Source organism: Anser cygnoides, chromosome 6 (genome assembly GCF_040182565.1).
Source record: "Anser cygnoides isolate HZ-2024a breed goose chromosome 6, Taihu_goose_T2T_genome, whole genome shotgun sequence".
In the NCBI taxonomy this organism is placed as follows: domain Eukaryota; kingdom Metazoa; phylum Chordata; class Aves; order Anseriformes; family Anatidae; genus Anser; species Anser cygnoides.
In genome coordinates, this window is record NC_089878.1 from 20239881 (window position 1) to 20259536 (window position 19656).

Consider the following 19656-nt stretch of genomic DNA (forward strand, 5'->3'; position numbering starts at 1 on the left):
GCTGTGGATGCACAAGCCTTGCACAAACGCCGCCTTCCCCTGCTACAAGCCACAGCTTCAGAGGCAGAAACACGCTCACCCGTCCTTAAAATCCAGCCCCCAAACCTTCCATCCTCCTCGGAGTCCTCTCCAGGCATACCGCACAGATACTGAAAGAGCAAAGGACAGCGCTAAATGTGTGTTCCCTGGTCACTTGAAAATGCGTGTCTCATTTTATTTGGGAAGGTTTTCACTCTGCATTATTGTAAAATAGTCAGCAGACTGGGGGGGGGGATAAAAAGAAAAAGAGGAGAGAGAGGAGAGGCTGGCAGAAAAAAAAGATAGAAAAGAAAAAAGAAAAAAAAGAGAGGGAAGGAAGAAAGGAAAAGGATGGAGAAAGAAACAAGCTTGGTGCCTTCAGAATCAAGATCCTTGGGAAATATCTAAGATAAGTAGCTGGCTACTTTTCTTATAAACTTATTTTGCTCAGCCACACAGGAAATAATGCTAGATATGTGACCACGAAATGGGACATATTTTCCTGTTTTCTGACTGATTTTTAGGTTCTTATTTAGCCATGAATAGGAGAGAGATGCTCAACCATATAAGCAAAAATTTGGCTAGAATAACCAAGAATATGTATTTCAAATCTTTGATGAATTGGAGCCAAAAGATTTCTTGGATCGAGAATACATTTAGTGCCAGACTTATGTGGGAAAATAATTTGGAAATGGCTTACTCAAAATGTCTGGTTGATAAATATACATACACAAGGTGCTTCAAAGAGATTTCCCTGGACATCTTGTAATTCAAATATCAAAGTACATCTCAATATTTACCTATTCTATTTTGGTTTAAATAATTTTAGCTTTTTGTTTTTTTAAAAAATAGTTTCATAATTAAAAGGCACAACCAGTAAAACTCTGGGTGGAAAACATTTCTGAATAACATTTTGACAAAGCTACTAAATTAGCAGCCTCTGCAAATGACAGTGGTAGCAGAAAAGCAAATCACATGTATTTTGAGCCACTTCTCATCTTCAAAACAGAAAATAAGAACACTTTAAAAATTAAGTCTCCTGCTTACTGCAGTGACGATACTCCTTTAACCCCGTATGTACTAATGTCTGTAACAAAAACTGAAAGGGAAATGAAAAAGCTCAGGCGCAGTCTTTAAACAACAAACATGTCTCCTGCAACAGCAGCTTCAAACTACTGCTGGGGAGACGCCTCATTTTCCAAGGAGGCCCAAGTCCAGGATTAATTTTAAAATCAGTGGTTGCAATAAACTTTTTTTTTTTATGATTCAAGAAAAAACAGAAACGGCATCGTAGCAAGCAACTGGATATTAGAAGAAAAGTAAGATGTAACACAAGATGAAACAAATATGAAAAAAAAATGTTGGTCATGCTGGTACTAAAAGTAGTAGCATGTTGATTATTTAGGTCCCCAGAAGCTCCTTTACATTCTTAGCTATTATCTATCTCAGCTGCTGAAACCTGCTGTTTTAAAGGCATTAGAGTTGAACATCTAGTGACAGCACTTGGGTTATTTATCATTATGTATCACCCTGCTACACTATATTTTATTATTCTGGATTTAAAGGAAGATAACACAATTACGGTTAATTTGCTTCTCTTCTTTATATATATAGTGTCATGACCCACCACGGCTTTGTCCCATGAGATATTTTTAACCAAAAAGAAATCCACAAGAAACTCTCCCTAAAAATTCCATTAATAACCTCTTGTAGCGTGTATAGGTTGCAGGGTCTGGAACTAAGAATGTTTTAATCTCTTCAGCAAAACAATGTCTCATAATGATGTACAGGACTATTGCTGCACTGATGAAGAATCATACATAATTCAGCACCTTTCACTTGGCACCACTGTGATATCCTCATTAGCAGTGGCTCACAGTGGCTGTCAGATGGTGTCCATGCGAATGCAGGCATTATATTGTCTTTGAGATGTGCAGCTGCTTCCATGACACTGCCAGTATATAAAAACATGACGCCAGTTTGTTTTATTTAGTGCTAAACCTTCCAGTTTGTAAAAACAAGGCTGACACAGAGCCTGACATGAGGCAGTGAAAATAATTAGCTCTCATTTTCTCAGCCTCCTATTTCCTTCTCCCCGCTGTGTTCTCTTTCCACTAAACCACCACATGTCAGTCGAAATGGGAGGCAATTAGTGGGCTCATTTCAGTCCCCACAACTGTGCTGAAAAGAAAGTATTTATGATGGCACAATGAACAGCTGAAAGATTAAATAACATTTGCCTTTTGAAAAGAAAATGACTTCTAGCTAAATGGGCAATTTTTGATTATTCTCAAACAAGCTTAGAGTAGTTGGTTTTTAAAATACAAGAAAGGAAAATGAGTCATTTTTAGGTGAAAGAATCAAATAAAACTTGACACAGTAATGCAAATAACTGATGTTTTATTGCAAAATATGTAAATGTGTTATACCCTTAACAATGGCTCGTGTCTCAGGTCAGGGCAGGCTGTTGCCAGCCAGGCTCCAGCAAGACAAGGTGGCTCCGCCGCCGGTTTTGTTTCACTCGTGAGGAAGAGAAAAACAGGGGCGGAGGGGAGGCTTTGCGAGAGAGATGCTCTTACAACGTAAAGAAACAAAGCGAGCAAAAGATGTATTTATGTTGCCAGCTCGGCCTCCCAGAAAGCCGGAGCCCTTGCTCCTTGGCCAGGTAACAGGCCGCGGCAGGATGGCGGCCGGCCTGAGGAGGCGCAGGGCCTTCCTCCTCCTACGCACGCTGCCAGCGCAGCCAAAACACCTCACTGTGCCCTCAGGTAGCCATGTGGCTGGACTTAAAATGTGGACATGTGGAAAACACGGGGCTCTTTGGTGACCACGCACGTCACTTCCAGCCCGGTCCTCCTGCGGGGCACTTCCCACTTAGCACAGGGGTAAACATGCCAGAGCGGAGCAGGCGCTGTGGCCCCACCGACATGGGGCTGCCTCCGTGTGTGCCCTCGTGCAGACACAGAGCCTGGCCCAGGAAACCCCTCTGAAAGAATGCACAAGGAGCTCAGGCAGCCCACACTAAATGTCTGACACTGCCGCTGATCCACGGCCGGCGGACTACATTAACAGCAGTTACTCTTGATGGTTATGTTTAAATACGGCTGTGGTGTTATTTTACAGCTTAGTTGTTTGTTTGTTTGTTTTTCCTTAAGAAAGTATTTACCACTTTACTGGCTACTTATTAGAGTCTGAGCAAACCTATGAGAATGGCACTCAAACACGGCCACTGTGCTGCTTGCATTGACTCAGCCTTTAGTATTGAGTGCCCTGAGGTTTAATGAGAGACAGGCTCTGGATGATGAGGTTTTGAGGTAAGGTTAAATAAGCCCACGCTAGAAAGTCAAGTTACTTGCAAATATCTTAAGAAGGATGGGTCAGATAAAGACAGTAGGATATAACTGAAAAATAACAAAACTGAAATTTAAAATTTTAGACCTAGGCCACTGCTTTACTTTTGCCAGGTTTGTAATGTGCCAAGTACCTTAGCAAACTAAACCAGTGACATTATACCACATCTGTCTGAACTAGGAATTAGTTTCAAGAAAGTAAATAAAGGTTTTATCAGTATCGGCACGGTGGGTGGGTGGAGAGGAAGAAACAGTAGAAATGGCCTCAAACACCTGAAATTACAGACCAGATACAACTATTTTAGTACTGTTTTGTCCTGTAGTGCCATATTTTGCAAGTCCATGTTTCTCCACATGGAGAGTTGGTCAAAACTTCTCTATGAAGTAGCTTTAATATTATATGCACTTTTACACTACACATTTAAATAGCAGCATTAAACAGCATTAAAATATATCCCCATCTGGATATTTGAGGCTAGAAAATAGTTCACACAGCGGATGTTTTGATGAGGCTCTGCTCCTTACCTTGTCAAATGGAGGGAGAGGGGAAAAATAAGGCAAAAACGGTGAGCCAACTTCAAGGCTTTGTGTTTGGATGTAGGTCAGATTGTGCCACACTCAGTAAAAATGAAAACATTCAAAGGCATGGTGAAATCTGCCTTTCTGAGGACCAAAAATAAAGAATGCATCAACGGGAGACAAAAAGACTGTGAACCATCCTTCTTAAGGTTGGATGATTCATCAGTGTGGAGCCGACACAGCTCAGACACCTTTCCCTGATTGGGAAATTTTAATGAGCCACCTAGGATGAGAAAGCCATTGAAAATTCCCTCTGCAGTTCTGCGAATCAGCTCAAGCCACAATTGCCAGGGTTTGTTTTTTACCCTCTTTGGTATCTGGGAGTTAATTGGTCCCCCCCCCCTTTTTTTTTTTAATTTGTGGAATAAAAATTCTTACAAAATGCCTAAAGCTATCACCTTTCAGCTCAGTGGGAACTGTCTATGGAAAGGTCATTAAAAGGAAGTAAATGGAAGTAACCACATAACTTGAACTAGAAGAGTTGGAAGAGAAACCTCTAAAAACCAGGTTAGCTTTGCAGCACTCACTCCTGATGCATTCAGAGAGCACAAAGGTCAACCAAGCTTTCATCACCTCCAAAGATGCAGCTAAAAAGGGAAGGAAACTGTAATGAAATGACTGCATCTATCAGCTAGTGGAAACCAACATAATCCCACTAGCAGATGCGGTTTAAATTAGATAACAAATCTGCAGATGGTAAAGTCGCATACTGGGAAGTCAGTGTTTCCTTTAGCCTACAATGACTTGTGGGAGCTCAGCCCAGGGGAACAGGGCAGAGCTAGCCAGGGGAGAAACCCGCCCAGAGCCAGCCATTCCCCTGCACAGCCCCTTCCTGCTTTCTGCACCCACTCCAGCTGAGCAGAACAACCTCTCCTGGTACACACAGGTCTAGCAGTCCACACATTACCTGGGGAACACACATCCTCCACTTGTAACCCAGATTTGAGCTTATTGCCTCTGTTTACTCATGGCTGAAACAGGAGAAATGCTTCTTAGGTAGGCAGCCTGTTACAGGGGCTGATTAGGGCAAAGTTCCTTCGAGAAAATTATTTTTAAATTGATGTAGGCCAGCTTTTTAGCTGCAAAGATGGTGGAAGGTATGATCCCAAGTGTTTCTGCTGACCTAGTTTTACAGGAACAGGCACAACTCTTATAAAAAATGGGACAGTAAAAGAAGTTGAAACCCTTCAATCATGATACTGGTATCCCCAGTATCTCCATTTCACTACAAATCTGGGTGATGGCAGCAGTAGTTGCTTTAAAGCAGCCTCTAGGGGAGCTAGAAGATTGTATCCAGGGATTTTCAAAGAAGCAAGGTAGCCAAATTTTGTATATCCTACCTACCACAACATGCTTTGTTAGTGTTACATTTAATGTGCTGCTCACTCAAACTACCTTGCTTGCACTGGCCACAGCAGCCTTCCTGAAAGCTCGCTCGGTTGTTCCTCTCATTCCAGTCCACTTTTAAAAACTGGCTTCACTTCAATATCTAAGACAGGCACAGGTTTTTAAACAGACCCTGGAAAAAAGTTTGCAGCCCAGACAACCTCAGGTGACAAACAGCACGCTCCCTGGAGCTGCAGCAGGGACGGCATCACTGAGCGGGGTGGATGCCAGTGCACATGCCTGCAGGGAGAGCTGCTTCCTTGGGAAGGGGCAGAACTGCGCAGGGAGCAGAGAGCTCCAATAAGGAGGTCCTGGGGAAGGCAGGACCAAAAGAAAGCAAACAAAAAATAACAACTGAAAAAAGTGCCCTCCTTCAGCTTGTCATTTGGGCTTTCAGAAAGCTGCAAAAAAAAAACAACCATCAGTTAGCCCCATTCTCTATTAACGATTTAGCTTCTGTCCCATAGACTTTGGAACACTGCTTCATGTACAAATTTTGCTATCACAGCTAAAATATCTGCTTGTCCTCAAACTCAGTAGGCACGACTGCAACCTGAATTTCTCTAAAACTCTCAGAGGTCTGTTCACTCCTCTTCTTGCTCTTTCCTGGGGCAGACTGCCCACCCTCCTGTGCTAGGGCTCACAGCCCATGCTGGAAATACAAGGGAGACACAAGGTACTGCATAGCCTTTTTGCTTCTGGTGAAGTTGCACATGGGAGGGAAAGATGGACGCCTACATAACAGCAGCTGTAAAGCATCATAAGGTACATGCATTTGAGAACACCGACAAAGTCTAAGTCATTCACATAGTGATAAAGAAAATTTTCATTGGAAAAAAAGTGCTCAAGATAAAAGAAACAAACAAAAAAAAGGAAATCTCCAGACAAAAAGCAAAATGCTTTTTTCAAATTGATGAAATGATATCAGTACGAGTCCAAGTTCCTACTAAGTACAAACCTAAATGCTTTCTCTGCAAGCACCACCAAGTACAGAAATCAAGAGACTTCTGCAAACAATATGCCCTGAAAGCAAAGCAGTCAGATAACACAAGATGAAAGTCAGCCACCCACAAGTTTGGGATGGACACACAATGCAGATTTGTCAAATACAAAAGGAAACAAATCCTGCTGTCACAACCCCTGACTCTAACTCAGAAATACTTTGCACACCGTTTCCACATAGATGATTAATTCTAAAACCCTTGAACTCAGAGTCTGTGGCAGGCTGGATAAAGAAAATGAAAGGCACAGGATAATCCTCACTTTTGAGAACATGGTAGAAATGCTTTGTGGGAACATCTGGGGTTGTCAACACTCCCCTTACACAGGGTGCAATGAGAGGTACTTGAACCAACATGGCATGGAGCTAGGGCTTTGTTTGGATATGGCATGCTGGACCCCTGCACAGGAGTTTTGCTGTCTGCAGTGGGCTGCACCTTGCCTGGCGCTGCGAGGGAAGAGAGGCACCAGCGGTACCTGTCCCGTCCTCCCCAGCCAGCAGCTAAGCATGCCACGCATTTTCCTCTCTTCCTGGTCACAGAACAAGACACCACCTTTCTGCCAAGACAAAACTAACGCATGTCCACTGACATCAGGCATGTGCCATAGCCCAGCTGTCCCTCATCATTAACCTCCTCCATTTGCAATAGGCTCTTCTGCTTAAATGGATTGTTACTGCACACCCGTTGGGATAAAGGGAACAAAGCCAAAGCCCGAATTACAAAAATGACGGTTAGAGAAATTGTTCATAAGGAAACAAAAGCTTTCACTCAAAGCTTTCTGCAGCGCTATGCTCTTCCTAGCTCACTCTCAGGCATGTTTGCCCATCACTGGCTCAGCCCTACTTGCTACCTTGACATTAGTTCAGCATATTCCAACACAAGAAGCCTCTTGCAGCAGGTAATTTTTTTGCATCCAGAAGAAACAGGACACCCTGGGTAGTGACTAAAAAGATAGCCAAGCTGATCCAACATGCCCAACTTACCTTTGGACCATTTCCTGGCTTTAAGTGGTAGCCAAAAACAAGTTCGAGATTCACTACTTTCTCTATGTTTTCTTCAGCATCACCTGCAGAGTCCTGCCAAAACAAGGTAAAGTGAGAGCTTATGGCTACCCCAGACCTCCAGGAAGCAGAAACAAAGCCTTTTGTGGGAGCAGGGGTTTGCCTTTCTAACGTTACAAGCCTGCCAGGTAGCACAAGGAGCCACCACTCTGCCCCTATCACACCTGGGAGGTGCTGGGTGGTCCCTGCTCCTCATCAAGCCGCTCCTTGGCAGCATAATGCCATGGTGGCCACCTTCACTGGAATTACAGCCAGCATGGCATGGCAGTGACATCCAGTCTTTCATTTTCCCCTTTGGGGAACAGTGTTTCACTTTATGTAAATTTGCTTTAAGTGGATTTCACTCTATAGCCCTGCAATAAATCATGACTAAAAATGCTCCTTTAGGCTTCGGAATCTAGAATTGCTTGATTAGCTCCCAGAATTAAATCAGGCAAATATCTGCTCCGGCAACCCCGAAGTTCCCAAACATTCCCTCCCTTTGCTATAGCTCTTGTTAGGAAGATCAGAAAACCAACAGGTTAGCACATGGCTAGCCAGACGTTACAAATAATTCTTCTCCCTTGCAACATCAATAAACTGAGGAATGATGGGCTCATTCCTCAGAGGTCTGCCTTTCTTTGGAGGTGAGCAGTCAGCAGGACTTGTTCAAGGGAATGGCTCTTAGAAGTAATTTCTGATTAATGACATTAAAGGAATTGCAACCAGCAGACTTTTAATTTAGAAGCACTGGTTCCATGACAAAATCTTGGAGCCTCATTGAAAACAAATTCTAGTATTATACCACTTGTTCTGATGAGACCCATTGCTGCTGTTGACCCTCCACATTTGTCAAAGCAGTGACGGACCCACTATGTGAGAGGCTGCCTCGCCCTCCAGCCAACGGCAGGAAAGTTGAGACATGAGAACAGTAAAATATTTATACCAACATGAGAAGCACTTCTTATATAAACAATCAGACTTACCTTAATTAATGGTGGAAAATGAAACAGATTTAGGTAGTCGTGGGTTAACTTCTCAATCGCAGTCTATAAAAAAAAAAGAACACAACAAAATCAGATGAGCATTATTCAGTATTGTATTAATACCACAAATACCAGCACAAACAACAGGGCAGTTCAGCATACACTGTGCTTTTCTTTGTAGATACATTAGGGCATGTGAGAGCAGTTTAAAATACAGCTCTGCTCTGGAAACTGTCTCGCTAGATCGACCCCATTTCACATTCAGAGTCAGATCTGCTTAATCAGAAAAAGAGATGTTTGGGGCGCTGTTTTGGTTGTTTTTATTTATGCTCAGTCAACCCAGGAAGCTGAAATCTTTCATTCTGGGCATTATTGACTTTATTAAGTTTCAATAATTTTCCCTGTAGGAAATGTAAATTAAAGATATCAGTAATGGTGTGTGCTATGGAAAAACAGCTGATGAGCAAAAGGGGAATAAATCTCTGTGACTTACAGAGACGAAGCTAAATTTGCAGGATTAGCAATTAGGATAGAAGCATCTCTTTACTAGTAAATTGTGGTATAAAGCCATTGAGACCCAACAGAATCCCAGATGCTGCTTTTAGCGAAATCTTCCAAAGCTGACTACCAGGAAACCTAACTATCTCCTGTTGCTACAGTATTAACACTATTACTGCTGTTGTGATCACGTTTTCCAGACTACAGCTTTCTGAATTCGTTGCGAACATTAGATATTCAGAAAAACATGAAACAAAGCCTTAAGAGCAAAGCAACTTAGCTGTCAATCAACCAGCTTAAAAGTTGTCTAAGGGAGTTCTGTTGGTCAAAGTAGGTTTTAAGTTATAGGCGAGATGTGAAAGTGGAGAAGTTCAGAGATTTAAGTTCAAATAACTTCTTCAATATCTGATCTCTTTGCTGAGGAGAAATCTTAGGGAGCACTCTCTGAAGATACCCAAAGCTTTCTGCTGGGTAAATGGCCCCTTCAGACAAACCCCCAGCAGTACTGTTTCTCCTGCCCCAAACAAAACTAAGAAATGTGGAGGAGTATGAAGATCATGGCACATTTTTACACCTCATAAAATGTTCAGGTTGCTTTGGGTTCCAGAGCCATATAAATCTGTAACTCTGTTGTTATTTTTTTTTTTTTTTTTTTTGTACCAAACAAGCTATTTTGCTCTATAACTTTTTTTATTTTTTGTAATAAATATTACTGTAAAACTGTAGAATCCTTCTCAATATTTACACTATAATTTACTCTAACTTTCAACATATACTATTAGATACCTTTAAATGGATGATGTGTCCTCTGGCAACAATTCCCATGTCCTTTAAATCCTCTTCTTCTAGAAGCAGCAATCGTTTCCCAGTGATATGATGTTCCTTAAACAACCTAGCATATACACTCATTTCACCGGAAGCATCGCCTTAAGATAAGAGAGGTTATTCAGAAATCCACAGGGCTTTTCATTGAGGGGAGAAAAAGATAAACAAAGGTATTTATATTCATGAATATGAACATGAAGGTACATATGAATAGCTTTTACCTTTTCTAGTAAGTTGTTGCATCCACAAAAACTGCAAAAAAAAAGAGTAATCAATCTTGAAATTCATATCAGCAAAATTTTATATTACCGTTATTTGGAGCATACAAATATAATCACTCCTTTTAAAAATTAATTTTAAAAATATTTATTTGGGGTTAAAGGACTCAAGATTCTCCAACATCAGTGACTGCATTTTTTTTTAACTGCCTTCTACTTTACAACCATGTTCCTTAATTTATTTTTATGAGGAATAATAGGACTGAGGCAAAAAGTTTAGCAATCTGTCATGTGATAAAAGGGCCAAAGTTAAGCCCTTAGCAGTAGCCAGGGCTATTTTCGCTTTTGCTCTGGCAATCCAGTCTTTATTTTGGGGTTTTCAGCCTTAGCTGAACAACCCCATGTTGCACTACACAAGGAGAGTGCTAAATGGGACATTAAAATCACTATGGCACAGTGACATGCTAGAGATAAATCATTGATATTAGTTCTTTGCATTTTAACTGAACAAAAGAGTAAAAAGAAGGCTATACCCCATTGAAGCTCTTAACCTTCAGTTAATTTCCATCCCAGCAGCATGGAAACCTCCAAACCCATCTTGCCTTCTCCAGGACAAGTCTTGCTTAGATCTTGCAGCACTTCCACATTTCCCTAATGATTGTTGAGGAATTTGGTGCTGGCTGCTGAAAACTCACAGCACAATTTTTCTGGGCATTGGAGATCATGGCTGTTTTATCAGGGTCACTTAAATACTTAATTTATCCATGGTCATTTTAAAGCTTTTCTGGGACACGAGTTCCCCCAAGCAACTAGCAGTACAATCTCACACAGATATTCTGATCCGACTTTTGTTCCCTCCATACCCACTGCAATTTGCTAGAGAGCTCCAGCAGCACAACGCCGGCCGCGTTAGCACAAGATACTCACCACATCTTCTTCAGTCCATGCACAAATATCAAAGGAGGGCAGCAACTGTGTGAGAGATACGGATTGAAAGGAAAACCGTCTGACTATTTTTCTCCCCTCCACCCAAATTTCACTCCCATAGACAATTTTACTTGGTTCCTTTTCTCCTGCGAAGGGGAGGCTGTTGGGCTGTGACTCCCATACTGAGAGCCCTTCGCATGGCTGACAGCCTGAGCCCTTGGATTCAGACCGATCGCGGGCTGACTCTCCAGCTATCTCGCCTCTGGTTTCTGATGCTACAGGAAGGCTTTTGCTTTTGTTACACATTTGATACCATCTGATTTCTGCAATGAAAATAATGCTGTGATTATGACACTCTCCAGAACAACAGGTACTTTCTGCAGAAGGAAGTAAAGCTGCCACTAATCAGTAGTGAAAGCAGAATTCGGAGTCAAGCCACTGTAGCTAGTCATCCTGCAAGGACAATTCTCCTTTGGTTTCTGCCAACACTTCGTAACTGCTCGCCTCAGGCTCTGTGAGCGCCGAATCCCCAGCCCCTCCGGGGTTGCAGCCCGTGCGTGGTACATTTGCTGTATGCACAACGCCGTTAGCTCTTGAAGCACAAAGGAAACCATGAAGACGCACAGGAGGATGGATGTGAAATTCTGGGATGATTTGAAAGCTGACACATTAGAAGACCTCACTGCAATACTGATTTCTGTTTTACTCACTCAAAAATATGCTACCCCAGGCTTCACCTTCTTTACATTTTTATCTGGATAAAGGGTTAACATTAATTTGTATGTATGCATTTGGACACTCAGCATCTCCTAAAGCCTCAATGCCATGATGCAGTTGCAAACTTAGTTGATGTATGTAACACTGACTCAAAAGAGAACCAGTTTGGTTACCCACCAGCCTCCAGGGGTTTGTTTTGTTACCTCCTGTGGGCTCTGCTGGCCCGCAAACACTCCGGCCCCCAACCACAGGCCAAGCATGCCCCCCCGGCAGGCCCTCACCCTGCCTGCGTCCAGTTGAGCACCGATTCCTAGGGCAGGGCTGCCCATTCTGGTCCAGCTTGAGCACCTCCCTGGCTCTCCAGGCACCAAGACCAGGCTCTAGTTAATCCACCCACAACTTCCAGACATGCCCTTTGCAGTAACTATGTGAAACTCCCATTGAAGAGCTTTTGGCTGCCCGACGCCCCTCGACTTTGCCCCCGTAACTACAACTTTTTGATGCCCAGCCTGACTTGAGGACTCTTCAGACCCTCTTCCTCCTGCTCCACCACCTCCATCGCAGCCAAACCTTGCTGGGCACAAACCATCCACGAGACCAGCCGAAAGCGCCTCTGTGAGAAGAACCCACCAGGCCCTCATCCCATCCTTTTGCCCACTGCCTCCCCAAAGTGGACAGAGCCAAAGGCATCACGGTGAAGTGGCAGATGGGAAGATGTGCTTGCTAGATAAAAGGAGACCTTCCTGACTTTTTGACTGAAAATATGGTGTAGTAAAGACAATTTTCTCAACCTACTGCTAGTCAGGCATACCCTAGGCCAACAGTTACCTGCAGGCTGTGCAGGAGTCTGTGGGGCAGAAGTAATGCTGGGGTAACATCTGAGCACGAGGGAGGTCAAGTGGTCACCACAAAGATCCTTATGAAGGCAGTGGGGTGTGCCTTTTGGGGGTATTTAATAGTCAAACGGGCTGGTGCTGCACGAAGAGCCTGGTAGAATGACTTGTATGATTAAACCATTTACTGCAGAAGTCCAATATTGTATTTTTGGTTACACAATGGATTTTTTCAGGTTTTCCCATGTTTAAATATAACCAGAGGCAGAATATGTTCTGTATTATTTCAAAATTCAGGAAAAAAAAAGAAGGAAAAAAAAAAGATGGAGAAATGTCACACACTGAGTAAGATAAAAAATGACTTAAACCAGCAGACAACAAGGAACCTCTTGAAACATCAGTATTTTACACAGGGACACAGATGCATAAAATTTACTGTCAAAATGTTTATTGCAAAATAGAAGTTTGGAACAAAGAGAAGCAAAGAAAAAAGTTCACATCAAAAGAAAGTTTATGACACCAATTGAGGAAATTGAATACATTGCATGGTTTCTTTTTGGTTGTTTGCTTTGTTTTTACACTGGAAAATCAAATCCACAGTGTGAATAAAACAAGACATCATATGTCAAGTGCAATAAAGAGAGTAACTGACGCTGCAAGGTTTTACCACACAGAAGTGTAACATTGCATGTTCCACACAAATTATATATTCAGTTTACAGCACAAGAGTTTTGGCACAGGCATTGCGCTCATCATTGTTTTTTCAGAAGGGAGAAAAAAATTAACACTGTGAAAATATTTTCTATTCAAATTTCATCTGTTCACACTTGAAGTGTAAGTAGCATCAATTTCAATTATTCAGTACAAAACTTTTTCAGTAGTGCAAAAGCAAGAAATGCAGTGGACTATATCTGACTTTGAAAGGCATTATGAATATTTAGCACACAATATAAAATGTTTAAAGAAGGTTGTTGGTTCTACAGTTTTAAAATTTAATTTTCACACATCAGAAATCTCTGTGCAGATTTTACAGTGTACACTAAGTTGAAGTCTGGGGGAAAAGGGAAAGGATTCTCCTCCAGATTCCTACCAGTGCATTTTAAGGGCTGTGAAAATTACTAAATGAACTTATCATTCTACCTGAACATTCTACATAGGACTGTAGTTAAAACCTCTGTCAAGTTAGAGGTCGTATTAAAAACCTGTAAAAGCTGCCTGATTACAGAAAAAGGAACTACAGTACTAAAGACACACAGTAACTCTGCTGGATACTGAATAGCTGTATGCACACTACCGACTCACTACTGTTGATAGCAATATGAATCATTATTGCAACATATATTTAACTCAGAATAACAGCTTTAAGATCTAGAAGGAGAGGGAGTCAACACCTAACAAAACCGCTCAAACGATAAACAAATGACAAGTCAAGAACACAACTGTGCGACAAGGAGCTACTCCAGACCTCATATCCCAAAAGCCCTTCACATCTACAGGGGACGAACTCCAAGCTGGACATCCGACCGGCCTGAGGATGCAGCACACCTACACACCATACCTTAGACCACTTGCTACTCCAAGGAATTACTGGTGTGATGGTCACAAGAACAAACAGATCAAGAGTTCCACCCCGTTAATTCCTCCTGTTTTTTTTCCCCAGTGCTGAAGGAAAAGAAACGAAGTTGGGAGTTAGGACATCCTGTCTTGGTCCCAGCTCACCCTGCATCTTTACGCGAGCCAAAAGACAATCCTCACCATTCTTCTCTTGGGCCACACATCCAAGTCAATGCTGGCAGTACAACAGCCTGGTAAAAATGAGAAGTTCAGGCCCAGTTCTTGCATTTCCCCTCTGTGAACTACAGCAATACTATTTTACTGCAGATACCTGCAGAGCACTAGGGAAGGTAGAGAAATCTGGGATCCCAAAACACCCAGTGGGGACAACTGTGCTGAGAGGCCTATGAGGCATGGGAAAGTACCATGTGGCAGTGGACCTTTGTGGTGCTGACACAGGTAGAAGACAGACCGGGCTGTACTGCAGAGCAAAATCAGGTGTGGAAGACGAAATATTCTGATCTCCTCCAACCAACATACTGGCCCTACAGAGACACTTCCAAACTCTTTAGCTAGCTAGGAGCATAACAGAGACAGAAAAAAACACAGCTGATTCTCACATATGATTTTCGGCTTGTAAACTGCAGACACCTGTTATGAAAGCCATCACAGGAAAGTAAAAATGCAATCAATACCATTCTTTTCTTATAAGCAGAGCCAATATCCTAAGTATAACACTGTCATGAGAGAACCACACCAACAGTGTGTGTCATGTTATCCTTAACTTTCTCTACAATTCATAGACCTTTGCTACTCTGAACACACAAGCAAGTTTTATGAGTTTAATTTTTTCCTTAATATAGCTTAATTTGCTTTGAAAAATAACGTGTGGTGAAAGAAAGGGGAAGAGTAATTTTTTTTTTCTTTTCACAAAAGAACTGGAACTAAGTAAACAGAAATTCCTATGAGGATGCTACCAAATTCTGACAATATTTTGCTGAAGTAATCTACACACACAGGTAATAAGCACAAAAATTTGTAAAGAGACTTAAATCTTGTCATTTTATAACTAAAAAAAGCCATACTACTTAAGGACTATTTTTAATTCTGTAAAGATTAAGGAGTGGATTTAAAAATTCAATTAAAAACCCACACAAATATAAATGTGCATAAAGTGCTCTGAGAGTGTCAGATGCTAAAAAGTGCAAAACATCAGTGCTAGATACAGATATAGTTTTGAACACGAAATGTATTGAACCAAATTTCATTTTCAGTTAAAGTTGTACAACACTACACTGCATATGTGGTACAGTAATCTATGCACAATGACACATCATAAGATCTTAAGTGCACCTATTAGATTACACAAATACATCAAATTCTCCTGTGTGCAATGTGGCAGGTGGGTGTTAGCAGACGTAGACTTACAAAAATAGTACGAATCTGCACTGGAAATAGCCTATTTGCTTATATTTCCATTTTATTCTTTGCCCTTCAATGTCCCTTGTTCTCTCTAAAGTTAGGTTGCTTTGACGGACCTAAAATGCCATCCCTATCTGTGCTGAAGGAGCATGTTTCCCCCTGGGATACACAGTAAGCTTATTACATCATTTAAATTATGATTCTGTCGTGATAGAGGCTTCCTGATCCATGAGGGTTAACTTCAAACCAATAGGTTTGCAACTGTTAGGGAGAAGGGAAAATGAGGAATTATATCCTACTGAAACTGAGCATTTGGGAAGGACTAGTCCTGTGAAAACCGAGCAGAGCAAGAGAGCTCGGACTGAAGCTCTTGCTGCCTCACAGGCTACCAGACCAGTGCTGATGTTGAAGAATAAAACAATCCTCTCACATCCCGAAGAGGTGCCCACTCGTCACTCTGGGAAAACTCCTTCAAAGAACTTTCTCTTTTGTTGTCTGAACATGTAATGATTTCAGGCCTGCTGTTATCTAATGTATCTATTTTTCTCTAAGCTATCTACAAAAACACTCACCATAATACGTAGGTTAGAGCTGTGTAACAGACAAGCCTATAATTAAAGAAGCCACTCAAAAACAGAAGTTTTCATAAAAGAAACCCCTCCAGTAATTGAGAATGGGATTTTGATGACTTATCCCCACTATAGCTGAACTAGACAGTAACATTTTTCTTTTGAAATGCTGCCCTTCTTCCTTGGGCAAATATTTTACATCAGCTTCCTTTCTAACCTGCATTTGTGTTTGTGCTGGTTTCCCTCCCTCCTCCTGCATCACTGCTAAAGGGGTCATCAGGAGAAACGTACTCACTGCTCTCAACACAAGTGCCTGGCAGGCAATTATTGTAGCAGATTGTTACACACTGAGTTTTACGGTAAGTCATAACAGCAGTGGCAATACTTTAAAAGTGATTTAGCTACAAAAAATAGATACTCAGAGACTCGTAAATATTCCTCACATTACTGCCATCACTGAGAATTTCACATAAGCCACCGTAGTAGGGCCCAAGCTGAAATGTCGTTGTGACTTCTCTTTGTCCTTTCATAAGGATAGCTAGCACACAGGGCTTAAGAGGTGCAACAGAATCAAAATTTGCTAACACCCATTTTTACTCTCAGGTACAAGAATAAGTCCATCAAAGTTAATGAGGCTTCCTGGATTTACATCAACATAACTGAAAATTAGCTTCTAGATCACAATATCTGATAATAGATGCAGAGGTCTGATTGCAATCCGCTTTGCTAGAGTGAATTATATACACATGCACACACACACGAGGGAAAAAAAGAACATTTATACAAATCATCTACTAATAGGGATTATCTAGATTCTGCTGCTATTCAGTTTTCAAACTATATATTTAACTAACCCCTCTATTTCTCTCAACCAAGCTTCCCTTCTCCCAAGAAATGTATTTGTGACTTCCCACAAAACCGCCTTGAAAAAGGCTTTAAATTAGAAACACAGCAAACCCCTTCACTGCAACAGCAAGAAAGATTGGATTGTAGAGAATAGCAAATCTGGAAGTACAAATATATTCATGTGATTGACAATTAAAGGGGTAAGGAAAATGACAAAAAACACAAAAGAAAAATTTGAAGTACATTAATGGCATTAAAGGCATTGAAGTTTCCCCCAATGTTTTCAGATCTTAAGTTTATCAAGCCATAGTTTCTGTAATCAGGCATCAAGAATTATAGATATAATCATGGTTCTTAATAGTAATCTCAATTACTTTGGAAAGTTTAATTCCAAATTTCATCAAAGCAGAAATAAGTCAACACAATCTAAACAAAAACAACATGTCTTTCTACACACAAACATGCTCAGCCAGGAAAACATCTTTTTTTTCTTTTACAGGATTTGAACAGACCAAACCGACAGGATTCTTGTTCTATAACTTTATTGGTTTGCTTTGCTAAAACCGATTTCAAATTTAATTCTATAACTGATTTCATTCGCTGCTATCATCTGTGTCATCAAAATAATCATCATCATCACCATCGTCATCTGACCAGTCGAATTCACTGAAACCCAAAGCCATGTTGATTTTCTTTCCTTTTCTCATAGAGGTGGTTTTAGAAGAATTCTTTTTGGCTTGCATGTTTATCTGCATTCCAGAACGCAGGACAGATCCTGCTTGGTTCAGAGAGAAGATATCCCCAAAGCCCGTCATCATCAAGGCCTTCAGACTTTGGTTCATGCCAGCTACCTCCCCGTTACTTGTTGCTGTGATCTGACATGACATCTCTGCACTGTTTGACTCCTCTGTTTTAGATTCAAAGTAAGACTCCTCAGACATTCTTGCAGCAAGAGGTAAGAAAAACTATTTAAAGGAGGAAAGGACAGAGCAAAAGTGAAAGTTAGAACCAATTTTAAAAAATCGAGGAAAAAGACACCACCAGATTAGTTGGCAATAAACAGAAAGCATAACGATTAGTGAATCTCAATATGGAGATCAAGAATTCATTCAAACAGACAGCTTAATTCTGTGGTCATTGTTCTTAAATGAAAATGCAAAATCACTGAATCACATGGCAAGAACCACAGGTAGCAGAGCTTTCATGATAAAAGGAGGTTCAAACTCTTCAATCCTTCATTTTGTATAGCATCAAACAGATTACGATGTTTCCTAGCCAGGTAGACTGGCTCCTCGGGCAATGCAGGTACAACACAAGTCTGAGTGAGTTGCTTAATTGAACCTTTCAGGATTGAAGAATAAATCATGTTAAGATTAGAGAACCCAAACAAGCTCCCAAAGTTTGGTACAGAAGTAGCAGCCCTCCAAATATCAGAAATAACAGCAGCAGTATTACTTGTGCAAAGACACTTTCTGAGTATATGGTCAAAAGGAGAAGAAGGGGTCGCCCTGCTATGGCCGCAGTCAGAAACAAGCCTCTCACCAACTCAAAGGAGACAGGAACCGGCCTCCAGCCTGTGCCAGCACATTGCTTCCGGAAGCTGTCCCAGGGAGGAACAGGAATGGGAAGAGGGGGCTGTTTGGTCAGCTGGTCAGCTTCTTCAGGTTGGTTGTTTTTTTTTTTTTGTTTTTTTTTTTTTTTACACTAGTTTTCTCAATGATATCAATAGATCTTTCCCATTTGGTTGTACACAATATTAAATCTCTACTGATTCAATCTTCACCTAAAGATAATGGTGTTTTCCTCTCCCAGCCTGTCTGTTACAGTGTTTTCCACAAATCAAACATGCCCTTTCCAGCTAAATAGTGATTAACACCTCTTCAGAGTGACCAAGTGAGTAACCTCGGTGACATGCTAGCCTACTCTTCACAGGGAGTAAAAACTCAGGTGTTCGATCCCAAATTAAGCTGCCTACTAAATCAAGAGCAAAGGAGCAGTGTGTGAACAACTCAAATGGCCTTTCTCTCCAAAGCTGTTTGAAAAACTACCTGCCCAAAATTCATGTTTTTTTCCACATCTTTCTTAACCTAATTAGAAAACCGACTGAAGTGTTGACAACAGTTGATCACAACAGGTTACATGGGAGATTATGGTGATGCCATCATCTGTCACATTGGAGGCTTCATGGCCACGCTGCTCAAAGAGTGCCCATTTCTTTGCAAAACCACTTACATTAACAAGCTGTTTAAAAAGGAGAATATCTGTCTTTTGTCCTCTCAGGTTTTCCCTATGTACGTAGGCTTTCTGTTTGTGTTGTGGTGACAAAAGTTAGTGGTCAGTGTTTAAGAAATGAAAGTAAAATTAAAATGTTGGAGAAATATGGAGCACTAAATATTCTTTTTATTTCCTATGGCTGTCTATGTGATGGAAGAATCTCCAACTAAGACTCGAGACACCTGGCTGTACAGGAAAAAATGATCACACAATCACCAAAACACTACTCAGATCAAGAACACCAAAAGCTCCTACTAATACAGGGAAGGGTCACTTAAAAACAAAACTAGCCACAGAAATGAGATGCCCACCACACATGATTTAGTGCCAGGCGGTTCTTTCATCTGCTACTGAAGTTTTAGTCACTTTACATCCATGGAACTGCATCCCTTGACACAGTGGAAGAACCCTCTACAAAGATCAATAAAGCTGTGAAACAGCTTTCCTCTAAAACACATTTCTCAGACAGTGTTTGTGCAATGTTTGGCAACGGGCTAAGCTGTTAGTGGGCCACAGTTGTGGCTCATTTTTCTAGTTTAACACCTCTCTTCCTTCACATTTTGCCACCTCTTGTTATATGGAGAGTTTAGGATTTTTTTGTGCCAAGACCTGC

General features: G+C 41.3%; 1 protein-coding gene across 5 annotated transcripts in view; it reads right to left on the reverse strand.

Moving 5' to 3' along the window:
• Nucleotides 1-19656, reverse strand: part of MAP3K20 (mitogen-activated protein kinase kinase kinase 20) — a 90741-nt gene that overhangs the window by 10041 nt on the left and 61044 nt on the right. For 4 of the 5 annotated variants that reach the window (XM_048061618.2, XM_048061616.2, XM_013171551.3 and 1 more), the window contains 5 exons: nucleotides 10829-10873; nucleotides 9905-9935; nucleotides 9645-9784; nucleotides 8361-8423; nucleotides 7318-7410 (listed from right to left, as the gene is read on the reverse strand). In XM_048061618.2, the coding sequence (XP_047917575.2) occupies nucleotides 7318-7410; nucleotides 8361-8423; nucleotides 9645-9784; nucleotides 9905-9935; nucleotides 10829-10873 (372 nt within the window). Of the gene's footprint in view, nucleotides 1-7317; nucleotides 7411-8360; nucleotides 8424-9644; nucleotides 9785-9904; nucleotides 9936-10828; nucleotides 10874-12809; nucleotides 17735-19656 lie in introns of those variants that run through there. The other variant, XM_066999266.1, reaches the window with a different exon arrangement.